This window comes from Maniola jurtina, chromosome 16 (assembly GCF_905333055.1).
Source record: "Maniola jurtina chromosome 16, ilManJurt1.1, whole genome shotgun sequence".
Taxonomy (NCBI): Eukaryota; Metazoa; Arthropoda; class Insecta; order Lepidoptera; family Nymphalidae; genus Maniola; species Maniola jurtina.
This window is the reverse complement of record NC_060044.1, coordinates 9,503,290-9,530,723: the sequence shown is the minus strand read 5'-3', so window position 1 is coordinate 9,530,723 and position 27,434 is coordinate 9,503,290. Positions and strand designations below refer to the sequence as shown.

Below are 27,434 nucleotides of genomic sequence, written 5' to 3'. Positions count from 1 at the left end.
TCCAGCTTGTTTAGTAACTCCTCGTTCAAATCCGTATAGCTGCTATCGGCATAATCAAGAATGGGTAAGAGCAGAGATAACTTAATAACTTAACTATGTTCTTTATTAACCCTAGAAGAGTACCTATGCTAGGCCAGAAAGGTGTCATTTTTAGACGGCTATTATCCCGTGAACAAGAGGAACAATAATTTATCATCCTCTTTGTCATTCAGTAAATTGGTGCTATACCTACTTGCTTTTACTTTGTATCATATCTTAATCATATGACGCAAATGTAATTTATGGTATTATACAAAGGTATAAGACGGAAAAAAATATTTTTATAAAGATCAGTAATTGCATCACGACTTTCTGTAATTAGATAAGGGCGCTTTTTTGAGACATGGGGTGTTTGAGGACTGCATCCCTATGTACATCTCTATGTATACATCGATGTATGGTATATAACTCAACGTTCCAGGCAATACAAATAAAAGTCGCATGCAGCTATGTATGAAATGTGTTAGGCCTCTAGGTAGCGTAATCTCTGGAGCATGACCATGAAAGACAATGATGAACCGTTATACCTTGACCTCTAAGTACCTACTGATATACTTCTTCCATTACTAGTGAATAATAATATGCAATTGATATACCAGTCACACAAAGGACTTGCGTGCTGTTAATTTTAATAATATGCCATATTATTTTAGCTTTTCTTTAGATATCTACATAGTTAAATACTTATTTCTGACTAACAGACATAATATCGACGTACAGCTGAAACCACTGCCTCTAGAAAAAGATTTACCTCTCGCACAGCCAAGGGTCACTGGTAGAGATCTCTTATAGAGGAAAGTGCTTCCCTGTCCACTTTTTTTTCTTTTTCTTTTTATTGTTATAACTTTCTGGTACAAAAAGAAAAAAAAAATGTTTAACTGTCTTACCTATTCAAAGTAATGAGGGCAATGCTCAGTAGGGAGACCCCGACGTTGCCGTAGCGAAGGAACGGCACCATCTTGCAGAGAGCCCCGCCGTGGGACCACGTGCGGGTCCAGAACCCTGATATGGCGAATGGGAGCACCACCGCACAGAATAGAAAGTCTGCTATGCATAAACTGAAACAGAAAACACGATAATAATATAGACCGTAGAATATTTTTGCAACTTATATGGTAAGTGATAGCAGTGCGGAGCGTAGCCAAGCCGGCCTCCTCGGGGATCGAGGATTCGCTGGCACGCACCACTTATAACGGCGAAGGAGAGCCTAAGGATTCTCCATAATTTTCTTAAAGGTGCGTGAAGTCTGAACCCTTATGCGAACCCTTATAGACAGACAGATAGACAGACGGATAGGAAGTTAGATTTATGATAAGAATTTAGAAAAATTCATATTGCTTAGCACCATTGCTTCATAGGACCAAACTAAAATATTAGGTCAATAATAAATATAGGAAGTACCTACCTACTCTATAAGTTTTGATTCCTTTGACGGGTTAACAGGGTTAGACACGACTGACAGACAGACTACGAAGGCATCCTATAAGGATTCCTTTTTCTATGGATATACGGAACCCTAAAAACTAGCAAAGAGTCTCTTGATCCATGAAGGAAACCCTGACATTTTAATTTAACATTTTTTATATTCGTATCTTGTAAAATGGTTATTTTACACAAGAAATAGAAATAATTTACCATCAAACAGTAGGGAGTTGAACTCATTTCCGTATTATACTTTCATAAGCTCCTTACAAAGAGTTCAAAGACAATAAATAAATAATAACTTCTCTCAAAGAATCGCCGTAAGAACTAGAACAAGGAACATCTTACTTATCTATCACATAACATTTTATTTTATATCCGTTCATAAGAAATATTATTTTAGAAGAAGTTATTATTTTCACAAATAGTTATATGAAGGGAAAAGGTGACTAACTAACTGGTTATCAACCCATAGCTCATACAAAGTTTTTATGACGTAATTTAGATACGCGCTTAGAAAGGATTTTTGAAAATTCGACTCCTATAGGGGGTAAAATAGGGGTTGAAATTTGTTTATGACGGCGGACGAAGTCGCGCGTATAAGTTTGTTAAATATAAAGCACAGTCTAAGTTAAAGTAAGAAGTCATCATATTTAATTGCATGAAATACTCGTATATCGTGTCCGCAATTAAGTATCTCTACTAACTTTGCGACTCCTCAAAATAATTTGATCGCTAGTGATAAAGGTATCGTATGCTTTGGCCTTAAAAGAAGGATATTTCCTTCCTCGTAAGTTACGCTTACCTTATAATAAATGCAGCAGCCACGTTCCGTACTTTGGGGCACTTGAGAAGGGCAACCACCGTGAGCAAATTACCGAACAGCCCTACAACCATGATGACGCCCGTCACGATCGCCGCAAACGTCAGCAGGGTAGGAGAGAACCTGTAAATAACATAGAAATAACTATGTAGTAAGTAACTGGAAAAAAGTCGTGAGGTGTCATAGGCACCCGATAGCAGCTACATTGCCTCGCTCAGTCATATCGGCAACAATACGCAGTGTCCAGCCAGTAATTGATCACTATAAAGATCAACGAGGAACCTTCCAGCTTCCAGGGCGTGTTCCTTAGAAGCCTCATAGAGGCGCTGTTCACCAAGGAGATAGGAAAAGGATGCTTTTTGACTTTAAAAGAGTACCTACGCGGGTAAATCCAAGCGAACAAAGTTGCAGGCATCTTAGTGAAATGTAGACTTAAACCATATTACATACGCAGAAATGGATTACATAACATAATAATAGATATAAATTTTCATTACAAAATTGTTACTTTTTCTCAGTGCGATTCAATACGGATTTCATAATAAATAATTTAAAAATATTTCACGAGAAAAGTTTATAACCTTCAGGCCCAAAATGTTGAATTCCTAAAATGTTAAATTTGCAAAATGTTGAATTTTGGGAATTGAAATTCAACGTTTTGCGAATTCAACATTTTGGGAATTGAAATTCAACATTTTGCGAATTCAACATTTTGGGAAATGAAATTCAACATTTTGCGAATTCAACATTTTGGGAATTGAAATTCAACATTTTGGAATTCAACATTTTGGGAATTGAAATTCAACATTTTGCGGATCCAACATTTTGAGATTCAACATTTTGCAACTTCGAAATTCAATATTTTGCAAATTCAACATTTTAGGAACTCAACGTTTTGGGCCTGAAGGTTACAAAAAATATTTTTTCCGATACTATAATAGAACCCTCCGTAAGCGAGTCCGACTCTTTTCCTTTTTTTTTTCTTTGAAATAGCAACGTAACTTTGAAATCTGCAATATTAAATTGAGTGAAAAGTTAAAAAAGCGAAAGAAATAAAGAAAGCAAGAAAGTTTAAATTAAGTACTAGGTACTTATTATGTTATATTAAAATTGTGTTTGTTTTTAGCATACCGTTTTATATTTCTGACCATCAAACGACTTTTTCTTCCATTCTTTAATTTCTATAGCTCTCAGTTTGTTTTTGTGGTCACAAAAGAGAATTTATAAATGAAAGCGCAAAACAGGAAACCTTTTTATACTGAGGGATATTTATAGGCATCTGGTACATTCAGGAATATAAGAAAGGTAGCTACGAGTAATTCAATATTTTCTAGATTTGAATAAAGAAGAATTAAAGGCTTTAGAAATACGTACGTAGGTATTTGTTTTCATAAATTTTAATTTTTTTTAACAAAACATTTTAAGAAAGCTTTGGGACTTGAGAAATCTTTTACTAATATTTTAAATCCTATTTCAACTATAATCACATAACCACAGAATATTATATAATAGAACCTACCTACTTTGTTAGCTATATTTTTTAAATTGAAGTCGAGTCGATTTTTAAGTCGAGCCTATCAAAAAATTATGATATTACAGATTTTATTTTTTTACTTTGTAGTAGTTTTGGAGGTCAGTTTTTTTCAAGCTTTAATCAGGAATATTAATTCAACATCAGGAATTCCCGAATCCCCAGGGCTTAGGAGATCAGTACCTGGCAGCATCAGGGTTGAGGAGTTGGGATCCGAAGTACAATGATGTAGTCTATGCTTGGTACCTATAATATTAATCCACCATGAATCCTTCCTGAATCTTGACAACTTAGGCGGGCAGTAACCCTGCTTCAGCAGGATTAAGGAGTTGAATCCAGTAATTTTTATGGGACCACCACGGAAACTTCTGCTATTAATTAAAAAAAATTGCAAATCGGTCCAGAAACCTCGAAAAAATCGGTGTACTCATATAAACATACAAAAAAAACGGGACGGATTGAGAACGACCTCCCTTTTGGAAGTCGGTTAAAATTAATGACAACCGTTAATGAATGTATAGAAAACATTACGTACTGTGTCCGTTTAATTTTTTTGTGTGTTATGAATTATGATAATGATAACGTCTTAATAAGTAATGTTTCAATGGGCACTTAGTTTAGTAATGGGCAGATAAAATTATAATGATTTATTATAATTCATATCATATGTTATGAGCTTATGATAAAGCAATTTTATGCCTAAATGGTTGCACGGAAACAACTTTTATTATCATTGGACCTTTGATTTGGATGAAACTTAGTGTTTGGAGAATGATGTAGCACTCTCGGACTTTATCTAGATAGCTATCCATAAGATATATTAAAGAAGTCGGTTAAAAATTATCCCCGAAAGATGATTACAGATTACAGAGTGAAACTCGGTCACTACTTAATAATATTGTACTAAATGATCATTTAAATGATTTAAATGATTATTATTATTAGATAATCCATACTTAATATTATAAATGCGAAAGTGTGTCTGTCTGTCTGTCTTTGTGTCTGTCTGTCTGTCTGCTACCTTTTCACGGCCCAAAAGTTTAATCGATTCTGACGAAATTTGGCACCGAGGTAGCTTGCGTCCGTCCCTGTAATTGACGTAGGCATTTTATCCCGATAAATCAAACAGTTCCCACGGGATCTTTAAAAATCTAAATCCACGCGAACGGAGTTGCGGGCATCATCTAGTTTTAAATAATTATTTTGTAAAATTACACTTTCCGCCGAAATTAATTTGGGACATCTAGACTTTTACAATGACTGTGGCCGGATGCCTTTTGTACCCAACTTTTATTGTGGTCCAAGGGCTAGTGGGCAATTTGTCGTAAGCGTTTTGACATTGTTATTATCTACTTAGGTTTTAATGAAATACCGGTTTCGCTACGTCGCGTCGCGTCGCGTTGTATTCAAAGTTTTGAAAAGAGCGAAACATTAGAATGAAACATGATATTTTTAATTTTGTTGGTAATAAGTCGAAATCGTTCTGTATTATAAAAATTAAAAGTTGTTTTTTTAGTTTGATCTGCAGCTCGCTCCAGCAATGCGCGGGACTTCAATTACCCACTGTTATACATGGCATAATATTGTATATCAAATCTTTGAAAAGAGCAACCGCGGAGTTTCTTACTGATTCATAAAGGCTAGGAAAGGCATTCCGAACCAGTAATAGATGCTCTTGACGATTCAAAAGTACTTGTAAAAGTCTAATTGGATAAAAACATTTTGAATTTGAATTTAGGACAAAATATGTTCTGTCTGTCAGGCTATTGAAGTCTAGTTTGCACTAGCTCGATGGTAAAATTGTAGAAATTGAAAAATAATTGTTTTTTATTTAAATTAACTTTACAAGTAGGTAGGTGCGTACTTTTGATTCGTCAAATGCATGTACCACACTGGTAAGGAATGCCAGCAAGAAACTCTGTGGTTGCTCTTTTCAAAGATTCGATTTACAATATCATAAAGCAACATTTTGCCGTGTATACCTTTACAAATAATATAAGTATACTTTATAAGTAATTCAGTTCCGTGTGATTAGTTGTAAAAATAGTTCAACGTTTTGCTCTCAGACTACAGCTATTACAGTTTTGAAGTGTCAGGATCATTGAGAATAATTAAACTGAAGGGGTATGAAGGTATATTGAATTTTAGTAATACTTTTGAGACCCATTTTGTTAAAGTATGAGTGGCATTTTGAGATAGAGGGGATGTGTGAGAATAGTGGTTAGGTCACAAGTGGGTAGGTACTTGTAATTTTTTTATTAATGTCTAAAAGGTCTAGACTTTGCTTATAGGCATTGTTGTCTTATATCCAATCGGTAGATACCTGTTATACCTGAACCTTTTCTACATATATTAAAGATTTTTTCGTCAAGTACATAACATCAATAAATATACGACTACGAGTAGGTGTGTCGACTCGGCATCCTTTTGCATCAGGGGTTCAATTCGGGGCACGCACCTCTAACTTTTAGGAGTTATGTGCGTTTTAAGAAACTAATACTTAAGTAATTAAGTACCATTTGTTTTAACGGTAAAAGAAAACATCGAAACAAAGAAAACATCAGGAAATTTTGCATGCCTGAGAATTTTCCATAACGTTCTCAAAGTTGTATGAAGTATGCTAATCTCTGAAGGCCAGCGCGGCGTGGTAGACTGACTATGACAAAACCATTCTCATTCTGAAAGGAGACCCGTGTTCGGTAGTGGACCGGCGATGGGTTAATAGCAAAATTTTATTATTGTAATAACATAAACGGTTTCCTCTCTAAAATTATTATTTAGGTAGGTAAATCATATTAGGTAAACAAACTGAGTTGCAATCTATTCGAATAGAACTGAGTTCTATTGCAAAGTTAATTGATCCAGAATTAAATAAGAGATAAGGATTTGCCAAGATATTCACAACCCTTGTGTTAACCTCGTTAAGGTTCAAAAATGTGCCTATAATTTGCCTCTCCCTTTTAATGTCAGTACAACTGGACGCGTTTAAGTGCAAATTAATTAAGTAAACAAGCAATTTAAAATCATCGACGTTGAATAACGTCGAACATTGACTTGGATGGTGCTTCATGAATCATGCAATTTTCAATCAAAAAGATAAATGAGAATGTTCGCAGGATCGATCATTTGTGCCCACGCCTGGACTACACAAATTTCAAACCCCTATTTTACGCCCTTAGGGGTTTAACTTTCAAAAATCCTTTCTTAACGGATGTCTATACCATATTAGCTATTTGCATGCCATAATATTTCTAGCCCGATCCGTCCAGTACCTGTGCCTTGATATTATCAGTCTGTCAGTCAGTCAGTCAGCTATTCCTTTTATATATTTACGAGTAGTTATATTAGATTGATCGAAGTGATCGAGTAGTACTTACTTGGACAGTTCACTTTGTTGTACGTTTCCGTTGTCTTCTGTAAAATTGAAAATATCCGAGTCCGCCATTATGAATATCTGTAACAATAGAAAGAAAGATTTATAAACAGTCAGTAATAGGTAAGTGTGATTAGCTTCATACAGTAATTTATAAATCACTAGCTGATGCCCGCGACTTCGTCCGCGTGGATTTAGGTTTTTTGAAATCCCGTAGGAACTCTTTGATCTTCCGGAATAAAAGTAGTCTATGTGCTAATTCAGGGTATTATCTATTTCCATTCCAAATTTCAGCCAAATCTGTCGAGTAGTTTTTGCGTGAAGAAGTAACAAACATACACACAGACATACACACAAACTTTCGCCTTTATAATATTAGTGTGAAGTGTGATACACGGTACAAGAGTGGGACTCTCGTAGAACCATGTCAAGGAATGCGTTCAAATATAGTCATGGAAACAACTGCTGCATCCTACGAGGGAATAAATGGACTCCATCGTCATCATCATCACACGGTACACGCGCGTTCAGTGTTGTGTTCTAGCGAGCAGATCACATCACGGAGCCATAATTAACAAAAGGAAAACAAAGATTGCTTTAGGTCCTACTATTTTATTAAGTCTAATAAAAGTTAGAGTAGGTAGGTAGATGTCGCATAGATATTAGTATGAAGCATGAACGGAGTCCACTTAATATAACTCTTAACAGGGCTCTCTCCGTCACTCGTTTCTACTCGTTTCATACAATCGTAGTTCCAATTTCATTTGAATATTAAGCAACCAAAGTCCATGAAATTTTGCAGACATATTCTAGAAACTAATATCTGTGTCTATGGTGTTTTAGATTTTTCTAAAAATATGTAGTTTTAAAATTACAGGGGCTCAAAGATTTGTATGAAAATTTTTAAGACCGCGTAACTTTGAAACCGAATATTTTAACGGAAATCTGGAAAACCACAGACATAGATATTAGTTTCTAGAATATGTCTGCAAAATTTCATGGACTTTGGTTGCTTAATATTCAAATGAAATTGGAACTACGATTGTATGAAACGAGTGACGGAGAGAGCCCTCTTAATATAAGTGCACTTTGAGTCAATCCTAATTGTGGAGGTTACAATAAATTGTCCCCGTAACCCCAGGATGATGTAACCAGCAGATGTAGTTTTAAGATAGATGTTAAATTAGGCAAGTAGGTACATCATATAAAGTTTCAATTGAATCTATTTAGGAAGTCCGTGGAAACTTTTGCTATTATTATGAACTAAAATACAAATATACACTAAGTAGGAAGAAGTATCCTATAGGTTTTCTTGATAAACCGACAGATGGACAGACAGACAGACAACGAAGTGATCCCGTAAGGTTTCCTTTTTAGGTACAGAACCCTAAAAATACCGAAAACGCTTATAAAACGCTTATAATGAATGGAAATCTTAATAATTATGAAACCTTTGTCAAAGCGTGGTTTGACCTTAAATAAGGAAAGTTCAATGTTTTCCTTGATTGTTTTAATACAACAAAGAGTGAGGTAGGTAGCTTATTTGAAAATTTCCGTTAGGTACCTATTTTCTTTATTGAAAGTATACTTAATTTAAAAATATAATAAACGTGATTTTTACAAACTTAACCACATGGCAAGTTTGGATATATAATGGGGAAACTAATAATCCAATTGTTTCACTGGTAGATTACTACATTATTCCAAAGTTATAGGTTAGGTACAAATTATTTACCTAACTATCCTATAATTACTTATCACTATAAATTATCTATACCTAGCTATAAATTATCACTTGCTTTAACGATGAAGGAAAACATTCGTGAGGAAACCTGCATGCCTGAGAGTTCTCCATGTACTCAAAGGTGTGTGAAGTCTGCCAATCCGCATTGGGCCAGCGTGGCAGACTATGGCCTAAACCCTTCTCACTCTGAGAAGAGACCCGTGCTCAGTAGTGAGCCGGCAGCGGGTTAATCATGATGATAAATTATATCCCGTAGAAGAAGTCGCGAGCAAAGTCTAGTTATTGATTAAAGACACAGCTGTAGCAATCTAGCCTAATTTGGACAACAATAGCTGATACCCACTTGTGAGGCGTTCCGTGATACCTAACTAGGTACGTAGGTAACCATGCAGGAAGGTGCCAATTTATATGTTTAAACGCCTTCCGCCATTTTCCTTATAAAGCAAGCGTTATATTAGATCAAAATATGATGCTCGCGTCTTCACCCGCGTGGATGGGAACTCTCTGGTTTTCCGAGATAAAAACGTGGATATCTATTTAAAAAAAAACCGTGGAAATTCTTTGATTTTCGTGTACAAAATGTGAAATACAAAAATATACCTACCTATCTAGTATTTTGAATTCTAAATCAGTTAACGTTTGTTTCGGATTTAATTTTGGGTAATGAGTTAAATGACGCGTTAAAAGAGCAATCGGATTAGAAACAAGTCAAATCAAATAACGAGTAAAACATAAATGAGTAAAAAATGATCGAAATGTATCCATCATTTCAACGAGGGAGGTGACAAAAGGTACCTTTGGGTGTAACGTGTAATGATTAGACTCATTTGTAACTTACAATAATCCTTGTATTCAAGTTGTTAACATTACGTTTCCACATCAATCGTTTTATGTCAATACAATACTGACGGCGAAAATTACACCAAGCGTGACAAATGGATGCGATACACGCAATTTGCATATCTATGAATAAGGAATTAAGGATTAGTACGATGAATTAACGAGTTGAATGATGCAAATGTAAGTGTCTGTGTGGAAATGGCAAGTAGGAAAATAATAAATGACGAAGCAATTTCTGTTTGGATATAGAGTAATTTCTTTTGAGGAATTAAGCACTACTATTATTATTTATGCTGTAGGAGCACTGTAGTATTATTTATGCGGAGTACTTTAGCTAGAGATAGATGCACATGGAAAGAAATGGAGGAGGCTTACACCGCTACAGGCGGTCCTTACATGTAAAAATAAAGAGCAAGCATGTTTATTAATAGAAATAAATGTAAATATCATAGGATTAACTAGGTTTAGAAAAATAAATGTAAGAAAAAAATAATACTTTTTAAACATAGTTATAATAGTTTTATAGAGTTAAGAAATAATTAATGTAAGGAATCAAATAAAGCTTTTATTATTATTATTATTATTATATATATTATATTATTTTATTATATATTATTTTATTATATTATTTTATTACTATATTATTTTATTATATATTATTATATTATTATTATTATTTATGCTGACCAAACTTAGCTGTTCTTCCATATTAAAGATGAAAATCATTAATGCGTGTCCTACCTTTGATAACGTATGGCACTGAAACGTGGACACTGATAGTTGACTGTCCATAAGTTCAAAGTCGCTCAGTGTGCTATGAAGCGGGCATTATTCTGAGGGGAAAAATCCGCAACAAGGAATTCCCTAGTAGAACCAAAGTAACCGTAAGCTTAACAAGCTTAGCAAGTTGAACTGGTAGGTGGGCACGCCATGTCTGTCACAGAATCATGGCTGCTTCTGGAGTGGAGACTGTTTAACAGCAAGCGCAATGTTGGATGACCTGACCGCTGGACTGACAACCCGAAGGTAATGAGAAGTTGGTGGATGAGGAAAGCGGATAACCGTGTGTTGTGGCGCGTTCTCGGGAAGGCCTATGTCGGTCACGCAAACAGGCTGATTGATTATACTATTTATTATCTTAGTCGGAAAGATCAGGGAGCCCAGTACATTACTGAATTCGGGTCATTAATGTGAAAGGGTCATGACCTCAGCCAGTTCTTGTCTTTTGACTAAATACTAGTAGATATATTATACGTATCGGGCTGAATTCGGCTAGTCATTCAGGTACGCGCATTCATGCAAACGATCTAATAGAACCTTGGTAGATTTAGTCTATCAAAGTCCTATTTTAAATCAATATCAGAATGAACTATTAGTATTAAAACCAAACTAGTATGCCGAGGTGTAGACGTTCTAATTTTAGACATATTTAGCAGTTTGAGATCAACGGTTTAACGTAGTCTCTAAGGCATTCAACAATTAGTAGGTAGGTAATGGCTCAATCTAACTAATTAGTCATTGCAGTCAGACATTGCGTCTTTACTTTGTACCTACCTACCTACCTAGTTGATCTATCTCAAAATATAAAGGAGCTTTTGAATATTCGTTACGTTTATAGCAAAGTTGAAAGAAAAAAAGAAAATTCGTGGCAAATAATCAGGTACCTATTTGCGCGTGTAGGCGAAAGTAAGTATTATATTATAACTATACTCAAGTAGCTGCCTACATATTTGTTTATGATTCTTGCATGTTGCCTGTCAAACAATAATTAATATACCTAGGCAAGAATGGCTAGTTTTCGTGTCTTAGGTTTTATTATTTCCAGTAGTATCATGCTTCCCTCTAGTCAATCGTGCAGTCAATAAAATGTTTTAGAGAGAGCTATGTATAAACACGCTATTAGTAGGTAATAGGAAGGTGCCTAATAAGTATATACTATGTAACAAATGTACAATAGATATTCGTTCAACGGTTCGATTTTAACAGATTAAATACAGTAGTTAGGTACCTAATTTATACAAAACCTTTGGGCATGTAGGTACTTTCATCTCCAGAAACAGTTTGTACTTTAGATTCATTCTCATGTGATTCCGCAAATTCTAGAAGTCAACTAAGACAGTATCTATTAACGGAGTCTGCATAGAGGAGGCATATTTTGATTTTTTTTTTCCTTTTTGTTCACTTTCTTTATCTAATAGCTTTTTCTTTTTGTATTCCCATATAAATTCAAGCTTTTTGAGAAGAGAGTGACGATTCACAGGAATACGTACCGCTCAAATGCAGCGGTGTATCTGCCTAACGAGAAACCTACATTAGCTCCCTAACAACAGTCTCCGAAGACTCGCTGACCTGCGTCGCCTGCTAGGATTTTGGAATGAGCTCAGCTGGCTGAAGTGATCCAGCAGGGACCCGCAGTACAGGGCTCTCACGACGGACGGCTACGTAAGTGCAGAAAAGAGACCCAGGAAGAAAGAAGAACAAAGGCCTAAATTGAAAACTGCGATTACATGACGCCAAGCGTCTTGCTGCCCGAATGAACCGTGGCTTGCGATGTTGCAAGGTCTTGTAAAGGATCGAGTTAGCTCGCAGTTTTTGACGATAGAACGTGGCGTCGCGGTTTTGAATTTCGGCCATTATTACTTGCGTTGCCATTATTAATAAAATTATCCTGACAAATTTTCCTGTTGTCCTTGCAATTTCGAACAAAATCAACAACTAAACATAACAAATGGTTTCATAATGACTTCGTCCGAACTCCGTACATTAACATTTACACTCGTATTCATGTGGCACTCCTCGGCTCTACTGAATCGTGCAACCCACACAATGCATGTCAATGGCCACTAACATAATACGCTGAGCCATTCGAATTGAAACTCATTCAACAGATTATTATATAATGGACGGGCGTGTGAGATGTATTTATCAATATATCCATGACATCATGATAATGATATACGCTCTTCATGTATACCTAGGCAGTTTGTACTATGTTGCAAGATAATTGCTGAATATCGGCTTAGTAAGAATTAAACGAAAATCAGTTAGCAATACGCTAAAAGCATGTTGAGAGTTGTAACTTTGCCACGTCTATTTCTAGATAAATCTCTCAAATCTAATCCATACTAAGTAATTCAATAATTTATATATGATATACTAGAGGATACCCGCGACTTCATCCGCGTGGATTTAGGTTTTTAAAGATCCCGTGGGAACAGTTTGATTTTCCGGGATAAAAAGTTGCTTATGTCAATAACAGAGACACAAGCTAGTGGGAACTCTTTGATTTTCCTGGATAATAAGTAGCCTCCGTCCCCGGGATGTAACCTAACCCGAACCAAATTTCGTCAGAATTGGTTAAACTGTTGGGCCGTGCAAAGGTAGCAGACAGACAGACAGAGAGACAGACAGACACACTTTCGCATTTATAATATTATTAGTATATAAGTATATTAGTATTAGTATGGATAATACGAACAACGTCGCTGGCATAAGCTTGTTTCAATATAAGGAGAGCAGGTAGTACCTAGTTATGCACTGCGTTCGATATCGAAATAGAACTGAAAGCCAGTTGAAAGCCTAGCTAAAGGTTGGCTGAAAATGGTTCACCCATTTGCAATTTCTACTTCGAAATCCAATCGACTGGCTCTGAGTAGGTACCTATAAGCGAATTATTACTAGACCAGCTCTTAACAGCAATATCAAACTTAGAGTGTTATTTGCATTGATTTTGAAAGAGCCCCCCCTAAGGGTTATTTGAGTTTGATTTCAAATGAACAAACCAGAAATTTGTGTTGGCGTAAATCTAACTGTTAGTAGGTACTCATCTCTCGGCTTGATCCTTATGCTCGATTGCAGGAAAACTGCATCAATCATTATTACAATCACAATCGCTGTGATTGGTTGACTTTATGGCATTTTTATTGCAACAATATTTTGCAGCCAATAGTGAGCGAGCATTGTGACAATGTAGCTATCATTCTACCGCAATGATTAGGCTATAGTGACGTAAAATTAAAGAAAAATAGGAGTACTTGGGTCAAATGTTGGTACAATAATATTTATCTATTTTATTATCAGCCAAACAGCACAAAGCTTCGGCTCTGAAAATCAAAAACTGGAACTAGCCGAAAAATCTGTTCCCAGTTTCATGGAAATGCAATACGAACAAGTCAACCTAATAAAAAGCTTTTAAAAATGCACTAGCCACTCTGGCTCAGACAAAAAGTAGAGTATTCGTAAGCTAAAACATCCGCAAGTGTACTTTAAAGCAATTAGAACACTTAGCACAATGCTTTGTAGGGAATTGCTGGAAGTTGCGAGAAATACTTTCGAAACATTGCGTAGGTACTTACTAGGAGTAATATTCTAAAGGTACATGGTAACATGAGCTATTTTTAAGCAATAGTTGCTCGGCAACACGTATGGATTCATCTGGAGCAATCAGTGAAGCTATCTGCAGCAATTTCAATAAAATGGGGCAATAGTTTCGGCAAGATTGGTTCTAATTGCTCCATATATTGCATATTGTTCAATGTCACCGACAAAAATTTTTAGTAGCAATGTTCGCACCCAAAGGACGTAATCTGTATTACGTCGTCCTTTTTCCGTTTCAAATCATGTTAATAAAAGCACTACAAGCCGCTGTCAGTAAAACCTCGTCCATTGCCAGGGACTACTAGTTGTTCTATACTGATAGAGCCTCAATAGCTCAACCGGTAAAGGAGTAGACTGAAAACCGAAAGGTCGACGGTTCAAACCCCGCCCGTTGCACTATTGTCGTACCTACTCCTAGCACAAGCCTGACGCTTAGTTGGAGAGGAAAGGGGAATATTAGTCATTTAACATGGCTAATATTCTTTAAATAAAAAAAAAACTGATCCATGGTACTCCATGTCCCTCAATACTATGTGGCGCTATATGGAGCAACATTGCGATAAATTACTTCATGTGGTCATTTAATTGCCCGTGTACGCGCACCCTTACTCTTAGCAGCTTATGATATTATTTTCCAGTTTATTTAACTTAACAGCGGTTTAGTTTAACTTCCAACATAAAAACGGAATGTTAATTTTTGTCATTGGACTCCTAAGATTGAAGTCTGTTCTTTAATACACTTTTTACTACTCTTAAATACATTTTTTACTACCCTTTCATACAATTATTACAACGATAATATATGAAGTCCTATTCTTAAACTTTTAACTACATAGGTAGATATATGAAAAATTGAGTGGTCAGCGCTATTTGAGATTTAAAAATAACTACTACCTACTTACTTACTAAACTATTAAGTAGATATAGTGCACGACAGGTTGAGATGGCAACCGCGGTGGGGACGCCCGCACACCGGTACAGCCGCCACGCTAACCCGCCACAGGTGTGCGGCGTTCCCCGCCTCATACCCCATTTGCCATCTCGACCTGTCGCGTACCACAGGTACAACACTACGGCGCTGCGCAGACGTAGCAACTAGCAACTTTGAGCTCCCTGTTGCGGCAACCGGTAACTCGCAACTAGCTTTTTTTTTACGATTTTCGTATAACTTCGTGAAACCGCGCAGCAAGGCAACTCTAGTTGCAAGTTTCGGAGATCCAACTGTTTTCGGTTGCTGTAATCGGTGGCAAAACCAATATTCTAAATTGCCGCAACTAGCAACTGGATTTTTTTGCAAGTTGCTGGTTTCTACAACCGGTTACCATAACATGTGAGTGACCTACCCTCTCACCATGTCCCGCGCCGATGATTAGTAATAGTTTATCGTTGATGATGTCGCCATCAATGATGGTTTATACGCAATAGTAAAACAAGTTCTACTTTTTCGAAACCATAATCACAATAACCGATGATCTGAATTTCAAAAGTTTATTCAAAATTGCTGCAATCTAAACTACTTACTACTGCAACTCGCAATCTCTAACGAAAACTTTAAAAACATTGAAAGTTTCGTCAATTATTTGAAGTTGTTCCGTTTGCGCAACGCCTAAACTACTAACAACCTATAATTCTAGATCGCAAGGGTTTAGTTTTTCCTATGATTTTCCAAACAGCAACAAAAGATAATAAAGAGTGCATGAAATCTCGTCTATCCAAGAATTGTATAATATGTGTCAAGCTTGCAACTACATCTTTATAATATTTATTTAACTTACACATATGGGAATATCACATGTCTCATTTAGACTACAGGCCCATGTTTAAAAATGGGTGGGTCATATGAACCACCAGGTGACGTATACAGGACGATATAAGAGCATAAAATAATAAGTTTCAGCACTATGCCGTCACTTGTAAGCTGTCCAACAGAGTGCTGGTGAGAATTGAAAAGTGCAGGTAGAGTGAGTACATTTTGGTCATATATTTTTGTACGGCATTTTTACCATCGATAGATCCATGAAAAATAATAAGAAAGCGCGCAGTGCCGTAAAAAAATGGTGCGCCACAAAGTCAGTAAATGTTTTGATTTTCTGACAATTTCCGGGGTAAATTTGGTCATTTAATTCTGTACGGCACTAGTTTCATACTGTTTCAATACAGCCTCTAATCCATTATTCCGCAACGCCGTACAAAAATCATGCGACAAGGGGAAAAAATTGAGGGTAGCAACCCCCTCTCTTTCCGTGGTCCGGGGGGTGATTTGACAAAGTACGGCTTTGGTTCCAAAACATTATCTAGCACTCAAAAGTACTATTAAAAATAATGCCGTAAAAAAATTAGTGTTCAATTTCAATAAAATGGGGCAATAGTTTCGGCAAGATTGGTTCTAATTGCTCCATATATTGCATATTGTTCAATGTCACCGACAAAAATTTTTAGTAGCAATGTTCGCACCCAAAGGACGTAATCTGTATTACGTCGTCCTTTTTCCGTTTCAAATCATGTTAATAAAAGCACTACAAGCCGCTGTCAGTAAAACCTCGTCCATTGCCAGGGACTACTAGTTGTTCTATACTGATAGAGCCTCAATAGCTCAACCGGTAAAGGAGTAGACTGAAAACCGAAAGGTCGACGGTTCAAACCCCGCCCGTTGCACTATTGTCGTACCTACTCCTAGCACAAGCCTGACGCTTAGTTGGAGAGGAAAGGGGAATATTAGTCATTTAACATGGCTAATATTCTTTAAATAAAAAAAAAACTGATCCATGGTACTCCATGTCCCTCAATACTATGTGGCGCTATATGGAGCAACATTGCGATAAATTACTTCATGTGGTCATTTAATTGCCCGTGTACGCGCACCCTTACTCTTAGCAGCTTATGATATTATTTTCCAGTTTATTTAACTTAACAGCGGTTTAGTTTAACTTCCAACATAAAAACGGAATGTTAATTTTTGTCATTGGACTCCTAAGATTGAAGTCTGTTCTTTAATACACTTTTTACTACTCTTAAATACATTTTTTACTACCCTTTCATACAATTATTACAACGATAATATATGAAGTCCTATTCTTAAACTTTTAACTACATAGGTAGATATATGAAAAATTGAGTGGTCAGCGCTATTTGAGATTTAAAAATAACTACTACCTACTTACTTACTAAACTATTAAGTAGATATAGTGCACGACAGGTTGAGATGGCAACCGCGGTGGGGACGCCCGCACACCGGTACAGCCGCCACGCTAACCCGCCACAGGTGTGCGGCGTTCCCCGCCTCATACCCCATTTGCCATCTCGACCTGTCGCGTACCACAGGTACAACACTACGGCGCTGCGCAGACGTAGCAACTAGCAACTTTGAGCTCCCTGTTGCGGCAACCGGTAACTCGCAACTAGCTTTTTTTTTACGATTTTCGTATAACTTCGTGAAACCGCGCAGCAAGGCAACTCTAGTTGCAAGTTTCGGAGATCCAACTGTTTTCGGTTGCTGTAATCGGTGGCAAAACCAATATTCTAAATTGCCGCAACTAGCAACTGGATTTTTTTGCAAGTTGCTGGTTTCTACAACCGGTTACCATAACATGTGAGTGACCTACCCTCTCACCATGTCCCGCGCCGATGATTAGTAATAGTTTATCGTTGATGATGTCGCCATCAATGATGGTTTATACGCAATAGTAAAACAAGTTCTACTTTTTCGAAACCATAATCACAATAACCGATGATCTGAATTTCAAAAGTTTATTCAAAATTGCTGCAATCTAAACTACTTACTACTGCAACTCGCAATCTCTAACGAAAACTTTAAAAACATTGAAAGTTTCGTCAATTATTTGAAGTTGTTCCGTTTGCGCAACGCCTAAACTACTAACAACCTATAATTCTAGATCGCAAGGGTTTAGTTTTTCCTATGATTTTCCAAACAGCAACAAAAGATAATAAAGAGTGCATGAAATCTCGTCTATCCAAGAATTGTATAATATGTGTCAAGCTTGCAACTACATCTTTATAATATTTATTTAACTTACACATATGGGAATATCACATGTCTCATTTAGACTACAGGCCCATGTTTAAAAATGGGTGGGTCATATGAACCACCAGGTGACGTATACAGGACGATATAAGAGCATAAAATAATAAGTTTCAGCACTATGCCGTCACTTGTAAGCTGTCCAACAGAGTGCTGGTGAGAATTGAAAAGTGCAGGTAGAGTGAGTACATTTTGGTCATATATTTTTGTACGGCATTTTTACCATCGATAGATCCATGAAAAATAATAAGAAAGCGCGCAGTGCCGTAAAAAAATGGTGCGCCACAAAGTCAGTAAATGTTTTGATTTTCTGACAATTTCCGGGGTAAATTTGGTCATTTAATTCTGTACGGCACTAGTTTCATACTGTTTCAATACAGCCTCTAATCCATTATTCCGCAACGCCGTACAAAAATCATGCGACAAGGGGAAAAAATTGAGGGTAGCAACCCCCTCTCTTTCCGTGGTCCGGGGGGTGATTTGAAACAACATAAAATTAATTTATTTTGAAAGTGTTTTATGCATAGATAATATTTTTTTACATGCCGTACATTTTCGTTGGTCCAAAGGTTTGTAGGGGATGTGGATATTATATACACACCCGTTCACTTCAGTTAGACGGCATAGTGATTTTATCATATTATCAATTGTTCTCTTCAAAAATATGTTAATGCCTTACAGTATCAGATGGCCATAAAGTACTACACCCTTAAAATGGTAGCGTCATTTTCATCAGCCTAAAAGATATGGTCTGCATTAAAATGTACGGCATAATTTTTTCCTAATTTATTTATCTTAATACTATTTAAAACAAGGGAAAAGCGTAGAAAATTGCTATATTTTATTAATCTATGAATATTTAAACTTTTGCAATAATTTGAAAAATTTCAGTTTTTGTATTTATCTATAATTTTTTTTAGAACAGTTTCTTTTGAACGGCAATACTATATAACAATAGTATTTTACACTATCATGTTAAAAAAAAAGTTGCCGTACAGAGTCAAATGATTTTACAGCTTTAAAAATTAAGTATACCATGAAATTAAGATAATTATTGATACACATTCAAATGAACACTAATTTTTTTACGGCATTATTTTTAATAGTACTTTTGAGTGCTAGATAATGTTTTGGAACCAAAGCCGTACTTTGTCAAATCACCCCCCGGACCACGGAAAGAGAGGGGGTTGCTACCCTCAATTTTTTCCCCTTGTCGCATGATTTTTGTACGGCGTTGCGGAATAATGGATTAGAGGCTGTATTGAAACAGTATGAAACTAGTGCCGTACAGAATTAAATGACCAAATTTACCCCGGAAATTGTCAGAAAATCAAAACATTTACTGACTTTGTGGCGCACCATTTTTTTACGGCACTGCGCGCTTTCTTATTATTTTTCATGGATCTATCGATGGTAAAAATGCCGTACAAAAATATATGACCAAAATGTACTCACTCTACCTGCACTTTTGAATTCTCACCAGCACTCTGTTGGACAGCTTACAAGTGACGGCATAGTGCTGAAACTTATTATTTTATGCTCTTATATCGTCCTGTATACGTCACCTGGTGGTTCATAATATGACCCACCCATTTTTAAACATGGGCCTGTAGTCTAATTTAGCAACAAAGCAAATTGAAATTGCTAGTTGCAAATGTAAAATTCTTCAAAGGTGACGTTTTCTACATATTATTGCGACTGGAGTCAAAGTGATTCAAATGCAAAAGCAAATATGACTCATTACTAGAGAATTTTCTTCACTTAGAATGAACTGTGAGTGAACAATGTTAACGAAAGGTCATTACTTATTGTTTTGAAAAAAAACAGTAGGAAAACTTACTCTGGGACTAGATTTAATGTAGGACGATGGACTTGGATTGAATTTCCGAGCCAGACAAAACAAACTGCAAAACGTATTGAATTTCGTTTTGTTTAACAGTTTTTTTGAGGGCGAAGCTTTAATATGTTTACCTATTGCAAAAGTACCTTGAACTCTTCAGATGACATCTACGGCTTAGATGTAGATAATCACATCGCTTATCAAGATATTACTCCAAGTTCCGAATTTGATTCCTAGAAGGAAATTACCTTTTTGAATTTGGCTCTTATCTTGTTATTTGAGCGAGCGAGAGATATCTTTGGATATTTTGATAGATTAAGAGGAAAGCCAATGCGAATGACATAGACGATTTCACCTTCAAACTAGCAATTTTGACATGTCATGACCCTCTATTGACAATTAATCAAGCAGACATTTCAATCTGCGAAATTTACGCGGACTTTTAGTATTTTGACGTAGGAGGGTAAAAGATCCAGTACATGAACGAATAAGGACTACCCTGACATTGACCTAAAATTAAGGTATATGAGAATCGTTCTATATCTAATTTTTATATTTTGTGTGTCTGTACACAGTAGGTAAACACTCTTAAATTATTTAAATATCAAAAAATCAAATAAAATGCGTGGTATTAATTATTATAAATTATTTTATTTAAGAAAAGGATAAATTGCCAGAAAATGAACTGGGAATTTCAGTGAATGAACGAACTCTATCTAGTGCATAAACTCTCGATTCCTATTAATAAATAAATTCTTAAATATATTTTCGGCTTGGAATTCAAAAAAAATTGACAGATTTTCACAGTTTTTGACTTATTGTATATTTTTTTCTACATTTTGCGCGATAAATCAAACACTATTTTACATGATAATAATAAATAAAACCTGTTTTAGAATGTATAATAGAGCCCTTTCATATGATATTATCCCCTTTGGTATAGTTATCTTAGGTTGAAAGTCACCTAAATTTTCTGGAAAACAGTCTAAATGATTACAGAGAAAATGAAACTTAATGCCCATGTTGCACCCAAGTCGCTGGAAGTGCAACATCAGCTGCTGAATGTTTTGAGAGTAGTGAGAACAATATACCGTAACACATGTTATCAGATTTGTTCCTTTGAGCCGAGAAGCCACATATTCTGATGCTTTTTAGACAATCTAAGATCTCTCATTAAGTGGTCTAAATCATTTTGATTGAATAGTCTAAGTTGAGATGTAAAAGTCACTACATCGTCACTACCTTCTGAAAGTTCTTGAAGTAGATTGGAGGTACTGGGTTGGGGCTGAGGTACAGATTTATCACCAGAAGTCAGAATCGTTCTAATTGTAGACTGCAAGTTACAATAGAGTCGCTTGGAACAATTTTTTTGCTGTTTCTTCTGGTTATATTCACAATGCAGAAATAATAATCATCATGGTGTTTAGATGGTTCGCGCCAAATTATAAGACTTTTTTTAGTAAAAGTAGGGTCTATTCTTATTTGCTCATAAACGCACATATAAAAATTTGGAGTCCAGGCCTTGCTGTTAGCTGCTAATGGGTTCTCAAAGTAGCCCGAGTATGCTTGTTTTACAAAGTTAGACACACTTGCACGACATTCTTTAATACGTACTCGCCACCAAATGGTACAAAAATGATTGGAATAACTTGCAGATGTTCTTCTTGATGTTCACCTCGATAAATTTTGGAAATTACTTGTGTGATCTTAATAAAGTGTGAACATACAAAGTGTGAGTATAGTGCAAAATATGGGGGTACCTGTATCTCAAGCGACGTCAAATTAGTAAGAAACAGTTTCAAAACCTAATAAAACAAAAAAGTTGAATTTTGTATGCCAGTGAAATGATTCGGAATCGGAAGCCACTTTATATACTTATCGCGAAATTTGGAAATGTGGTCAAATTTTCGAAATCCATATTTATCAATGAAAAGCGACATAATTTTGTAAGTAGTACCTACTTACTTCAGTTTACTATTTTTGAACAGTTTCGCAGAGGTACAACAATCGGCCTCATTCAATCAGCCGCCATATTTATAGTAACAGGCAAATAAATACAATTAAGTATTGGAACTACAAATACCTATGCTCCTAAATGTATCTTAAAAAACAAGTCTCATTCAGCGTTACAAGTGCAGAAGAGGAAGTAGACAGACGGATTAACATCAGTTCGAACAAGTACTGGGCACAAAAGGAAAGAATGAAAGGAGCTTACCCAGTACATCTTAAAAGATCAGTTACAGATACATGCATCCTGCCATGCCTCACCTATGCCAGCCAAACATGGGTCCAGACAAAGAATATAAAAAGAAATAGTGACTTGCTAAAGGGCGATGGCAAGGAGCATAACTTAAGGAAAAAATATTCAAAGTGAGAATTGAAGACATAAGAAAAAAGACAAAGCCTACAGACACCTTGAGACATGCCCTAAAACTGAAATGCAAATGGTCATATTGTATCGATTTTTACAGATGAAAGAAGGACAGGAAAAATCTCCCCTTGGCCAGGTCCAGCAGGTAAAAGAAAAATAGGTAGACCGAAGACGCGTTGGTCTAATGCTATTGTGCAAATCGCGAGAGAAAATTAGCTTGATAGTACCAAAGACAGAGAGAAATGGGGATACCCAAGAGGGATCCTTATCCAAGAAAGAAGAATACCAGAATAAATATTTAAAAAAAATCTAAAGAAAAATTAAACCGACTTCAAAAACCACAAACACTAAAAAGTAAAAATAATTTTAGTGATTGTGGTTTTTGAAGTCGGTTTTATTTTTCTTTTGAAAATTTTTTATTTCACAATTTTTAGTGGCCCCACTGTACCTACTATAATATGCCATACCCAGTTAAAACCCTACTGTTTACTAAGATATTACACTGATCGCGAGCAATTTGCTCTTATCCATTGAGGAGTTCCGTTCTCCATCTCGGAAGATATTCATCAGATCTTCATCAAATTTATATGGGACCACCTGCGAAGTATACCCTATCAAACAAAAAAAAATCCAAATCGGTCCAGGCGTCTTTGAGTAATCGGAGAACATACATTAAAAAAAAAAGTTACCGAGGAATTCAGAACCTCTTCCTTTTTTTGAAGTCGGTTAAAAATATACTAAGATTTACTAACATGGTGTTATACCACAGAGTAGCGAACAGAGGCAAAGCTTCTAAGAAGCGAACAAAATTTATAACTATTTTGGTAGGGTTGGCACAGAAGGATACAATTTAATAAACAATAGGTATTTGTTCAACAAGATGGCAAAGTTTGTTTTTTGTTGTGATTGCTTAGTTTAAATATCGATCGATAGATCTAAATATCGATTTTGAACGAAATCAGTCACTTTACAAAGAATTATAAATGGTGCCAACTTTTTAAATTTTGGCAACAGTTTCCTATTTTGATCCCAGGGAGCTCTAAATATAGATTTTGAACGAAATCGGTCAATTAACAAAGAATTTCAAAATGGCGTCGACTTTTTTAAATTTTGGTAACAGTTTCCTTTTTTGTGATGCCAGGGAGCTCTAAATATTGATTTTGAACGAAATCGGTCAATTAACAAAGAATTTCAAAATGGCGTCGACTTTTTTAAATTTTGGTAACAGTTTCCTTTTTTGTGATCCCAGGGAGCTCTAAATATAGATTTTGAACGAAATCGGTCAATTAACAAAGAATTTCAAAATGGCGTCGACTTTTTTAAATTTTGGTAACAGTTTCCTTTTTTGTGATGCCAGGGAGCTCTAAATATTGATTTTGAACGAAATCGGTCAATTAACAAAGAATTTCAAAATGGCGTCGACTTTTTTAAATTTTGGTAACAGTTTCCTTTTTTGTGATGCCAGGGAGCTCTAAATATCGATTTTGAACGAAATCGGTCAATTAACAAAGAATTTCAAAATGGCGTCGACTTTTTTAAATTTTGGTAACAGTTTCCTTTTTTGTGATCCCAGAGAGCTTTAAATATCGATTTTGAACGAAATCGGTCAATTAACAAAGAATTTCAAAATGGCGTCGACTTTTTTAAATTTTGGTAACAGTTTCTTATTTTGTGATGCCAGGGAGCTCTAAATATCGATTTTGTACGAAATCGGTCAATTAACAAAGAATTTCAAAATGGCGTCGACTTTTTTAAATTTTGGTAACAGTTTCTTATTTTGTGATCCCAGGGAGCTCTAAATATCGATTTTGAACGAAATCGGTCAATTAACAAAGAATTTCAAAATGGCGTCGACTTTTTTAAATTTTGGTAACAGTTTCCTTTTTTGTGATCCCAGGGAGCTTTAAATATCGATTTTGAACGAAATCGGTCAATTAACAAAGAATTTCAAAATGGCGTCGACTTTTTTAAATTTTGGTAACAGTTTCTTATTTTGTGATCCCAGGGAGCTCTAAATATTGATTTTGAACGAAATCGGCCAATTAACAAAGAATTTCAAAATGGCGTCGACTTTTTTAAATTTTGGTAACAGTTTCCTTTTTTGTGATGCCAGGGAGCTCTAAATATCGATTTTGAACGAAATCGGTCAATTAACAAAGAATTTCAAAATGGCGTCGACTTTTTTAAATTTTGGTAACAGTTTCCTTTTTTGTGATCCCAGGGAGCTTTAAATATCGATTTTGAACGAAATCGGTCAATTAACAAAGAATTTCAAAATGGCGTCGACTTTTTTAAATTTTGGTAACAGTTTCTTATTTTGTGATGCCAGGGAGCTCTAAATATCGATTTTGAACGAAATCGGTCAATTAACAAAGAATTTCAAAATGGCGTCGACTTTTTTAAATTTTGGTAACAGTTTCTTATTTTGTGATCCCAGGGAGCTCTAAATATCGATTTTGAACGGAATCGGTCAATTAACAAAGAATTTCAAAATGGCGCCAACTGTTTTAAATTTTGGTAACAATTTCCTGTTTTGTGATCCTAGGGATCCTCAGATATTGATTTTGAACAAAATCTATGACAGTTCAAAAAAATAGATTTTAAACACTATTTAAATTATTATCATTAACATTAAATTAAATGAAAACACGACGCGCGACGTGTACTGCAGCCCCTGAACTTGAGCACAGGCCGAGCCGGTATAAACCGATTTCTCTCCGTACGCGACGTAGCGCCTGTGCTCACGCACACACGCGCCTCAAGCTTGTAGTAGTGTACCTATCGTAGCGCGCTTGTATGAAGCTTTGACTCTGTTCGCTACTCATGTGGTTATACAACGCAATACCACACTCACAAACACTCGTACAAACATACAGACAAGTATATACTCACACACACTCACACACACACACATGGACGCACACGCACTTTTGAACGGTTTGAACGGAACACGGTTTTGAAATTGAAATTGAAAACAGTGTAAGAATTTGTAAGAAAATATTTAAAAAAGGTATATCAGCCGGTTTTTTATTCCAGCTCTTAATACATGTAAAAACGTCCAATCTGTTCATTTACTCGAGCCTTTACCCTAGTACCTAATTATATCGACCGCCCCATATCAAAACAAAGTAAATGTCATTTTTCCGAAAATCGTTTTATGTCATAAGCCTAACTTTCATAGTATGTCCCGTTGTATTGTAAGGACACCCACATTAAAGTAAAATTAAAAGCTAGTAAGTCGCTTTGACCTCTGTCTTTCTGTCCGTCTGTCCGTCTGTCGTGTCTGTCAAGAAAACCTATAGGGTATTTCCCGTTAACCTAGAATTATGGGCAGGTAGATAGGTCTCAACTCTCATAGCCCAAGTAAAGGAATAAATCTGAAAACAAATTTCGTGATTCTAGATCAACGGGAAGTACTGTATAGGTTTTCTTTACGGACGGACGGACAAACGGACAGACAACAAAGTGATCCTTTAAGAGCTCCGTTTTTCATTTTGAGGTACGGAACCCTAAAAAAGAAAATGATGCAATGTAATGAATAAATGTGTAGGCAAGTCTTCACACTAAAATATTTAAACCCCTTTAATTTAAAAACTGTCATAGCCTAGTGGTTAGAACGTCCGCCTCCTAATCGAAGGTCGGGGGTTCGATCCTGGAATCACGCACTACTAACTTTTCAGTTATGTGCGTTTTAAGCAATTTAATATCACTTGCTTTAACGGCGAAGGAAAACATCGTGAGGAAACCTGCATACCTGCAAGTTTTCCATGTTCTCAAAGGTGTGTGAAGTATGCCATTCCGCATTGGACCAGCGTTGTAGACTATTCTATTCTCTTGAATTTAAGCCGCTTACTAGGTTTTGATTTGAGAAAGCTGGAATGCCAGATTTGACATTAATTGACAAAATTGAGAGACCTAAGCTTGTATAAGAACACAGAAGTGTCATAATTCGTGTTCACTTTGCCTAACGTCTCTCAGAGAGCAGAGAGAGATTTAAACTGTTTCTTATAATCACTGGCCATATTTCAAATGCGAAAGTGTGTTTGTTGGTTTAATATTTAATCACACTGCAACGGAGCAACCAGTCGACGTGGTTTTTTGCATGGATACATTTAAAGACCTAGAGACTGACATCTCTCTCCGCATCGTATTCTTTATTGCTGAGGGTTGTGACCTCTTACCATTATTCCTACATCTAATGGTAGGTTTTCTTGGGATAATAATGAGGTGGATTCAAAGAGCCTACGGAACTCGACTAGAAAAACGAGATTTTGACTCTTTAACGGTTATGAATTATTATCAGTGATATAATTTATTAGCGCTGCCAGGTAAAATGACATTTATCTCAGAAAATCAAAGAGTTTCCACGAGATTTTTTCCAAGGTTGCGCTACTAAGTACATATATTATGAAGAGGAAAGGTTTGTTTATTTGTTATCGATAAACTCTGAAACTACTGAACTACTTGCACTAAAGACATAATCATCAACATCAACCGACAGACGTCCACAGTGAACAATAGGTCTTTAATAGGGTCTTCCACATGCTACGGGTTTCCGCCGCCTGAATCTTTGCGCTTGCGCTTGACGACAATCATGCTTTAAAGAAAGCAGTGATGAGGTCCAAGTAGGAGCACGCTTACCTAGAAGATGCCTATTCACTCTTGGCTTTCAGGTATCTAAGGTATATATGGCAGGAAACACGGCCCCCGAAATGGCGTTCCAACCTTTAGGCTCTCCCCATTGCCCGCAGCATGAATCTGAGCTTTCTTATGAGACCCGTGGTTATATTATGTACATATAATATCTCATAAGAAAGCTCTAACACACAATCCAGCTAAGTAGGTCCAATTTCGAAAAAAGCTAGCTAGCCGACAAATCTAACTCAGGCAGCCTTCGGGAATCTTCGAGATGTCTCTCGTCCAAAATTCCTCAATGCTTGAAGACCAGTCTTTGAATAGTGCATATTGTCAGTGATGAAATATGGATCCGAAATATAGGTCTTTTTTTTTGTACACAGGAAATGCCTGACGCATA

General features: G+C 36.1%; 1 protein-coding gene across 4 annotated transcripts in view; it reads right to left on the bottom strand.

Moving 5' to 3' along the window:
- Positions 1 to 27,434, bottom strand: part of LOC123873176 (G-protein coupled receptor moody-like) — a 68,033-nt gene that overhangs the window by 13,876 nt on the left and 26,723 nt on the right. For all 4 annotated transcript variants that reach the window (XR_006797623.1, XM_045917899.1, XM_045917898.1 and 1 more), the window contains 3 exons: positions 7,193 to 7,269; positions 2,267 to 2,407; positions 927 to 1,097 (listed from right to left, as the gene is read on the bottom strand). Coding sequence is in view for 3 of the 4 variants with exons in the window: in XM_045917899.1 (XP_045773855.1) it covers positions 927 to 1,097; positions 2,267 to 2,407; positions 7,193 to 7,260 (380 nt within the window). In the remaining variant the exon portion in view is untranslated. The remainder of the gene's footprint in view (positions 1 to 926; positions 1,098 to 2,266; positions 2,408 to 7,192; positions 7,270 to 27,434) is intronic.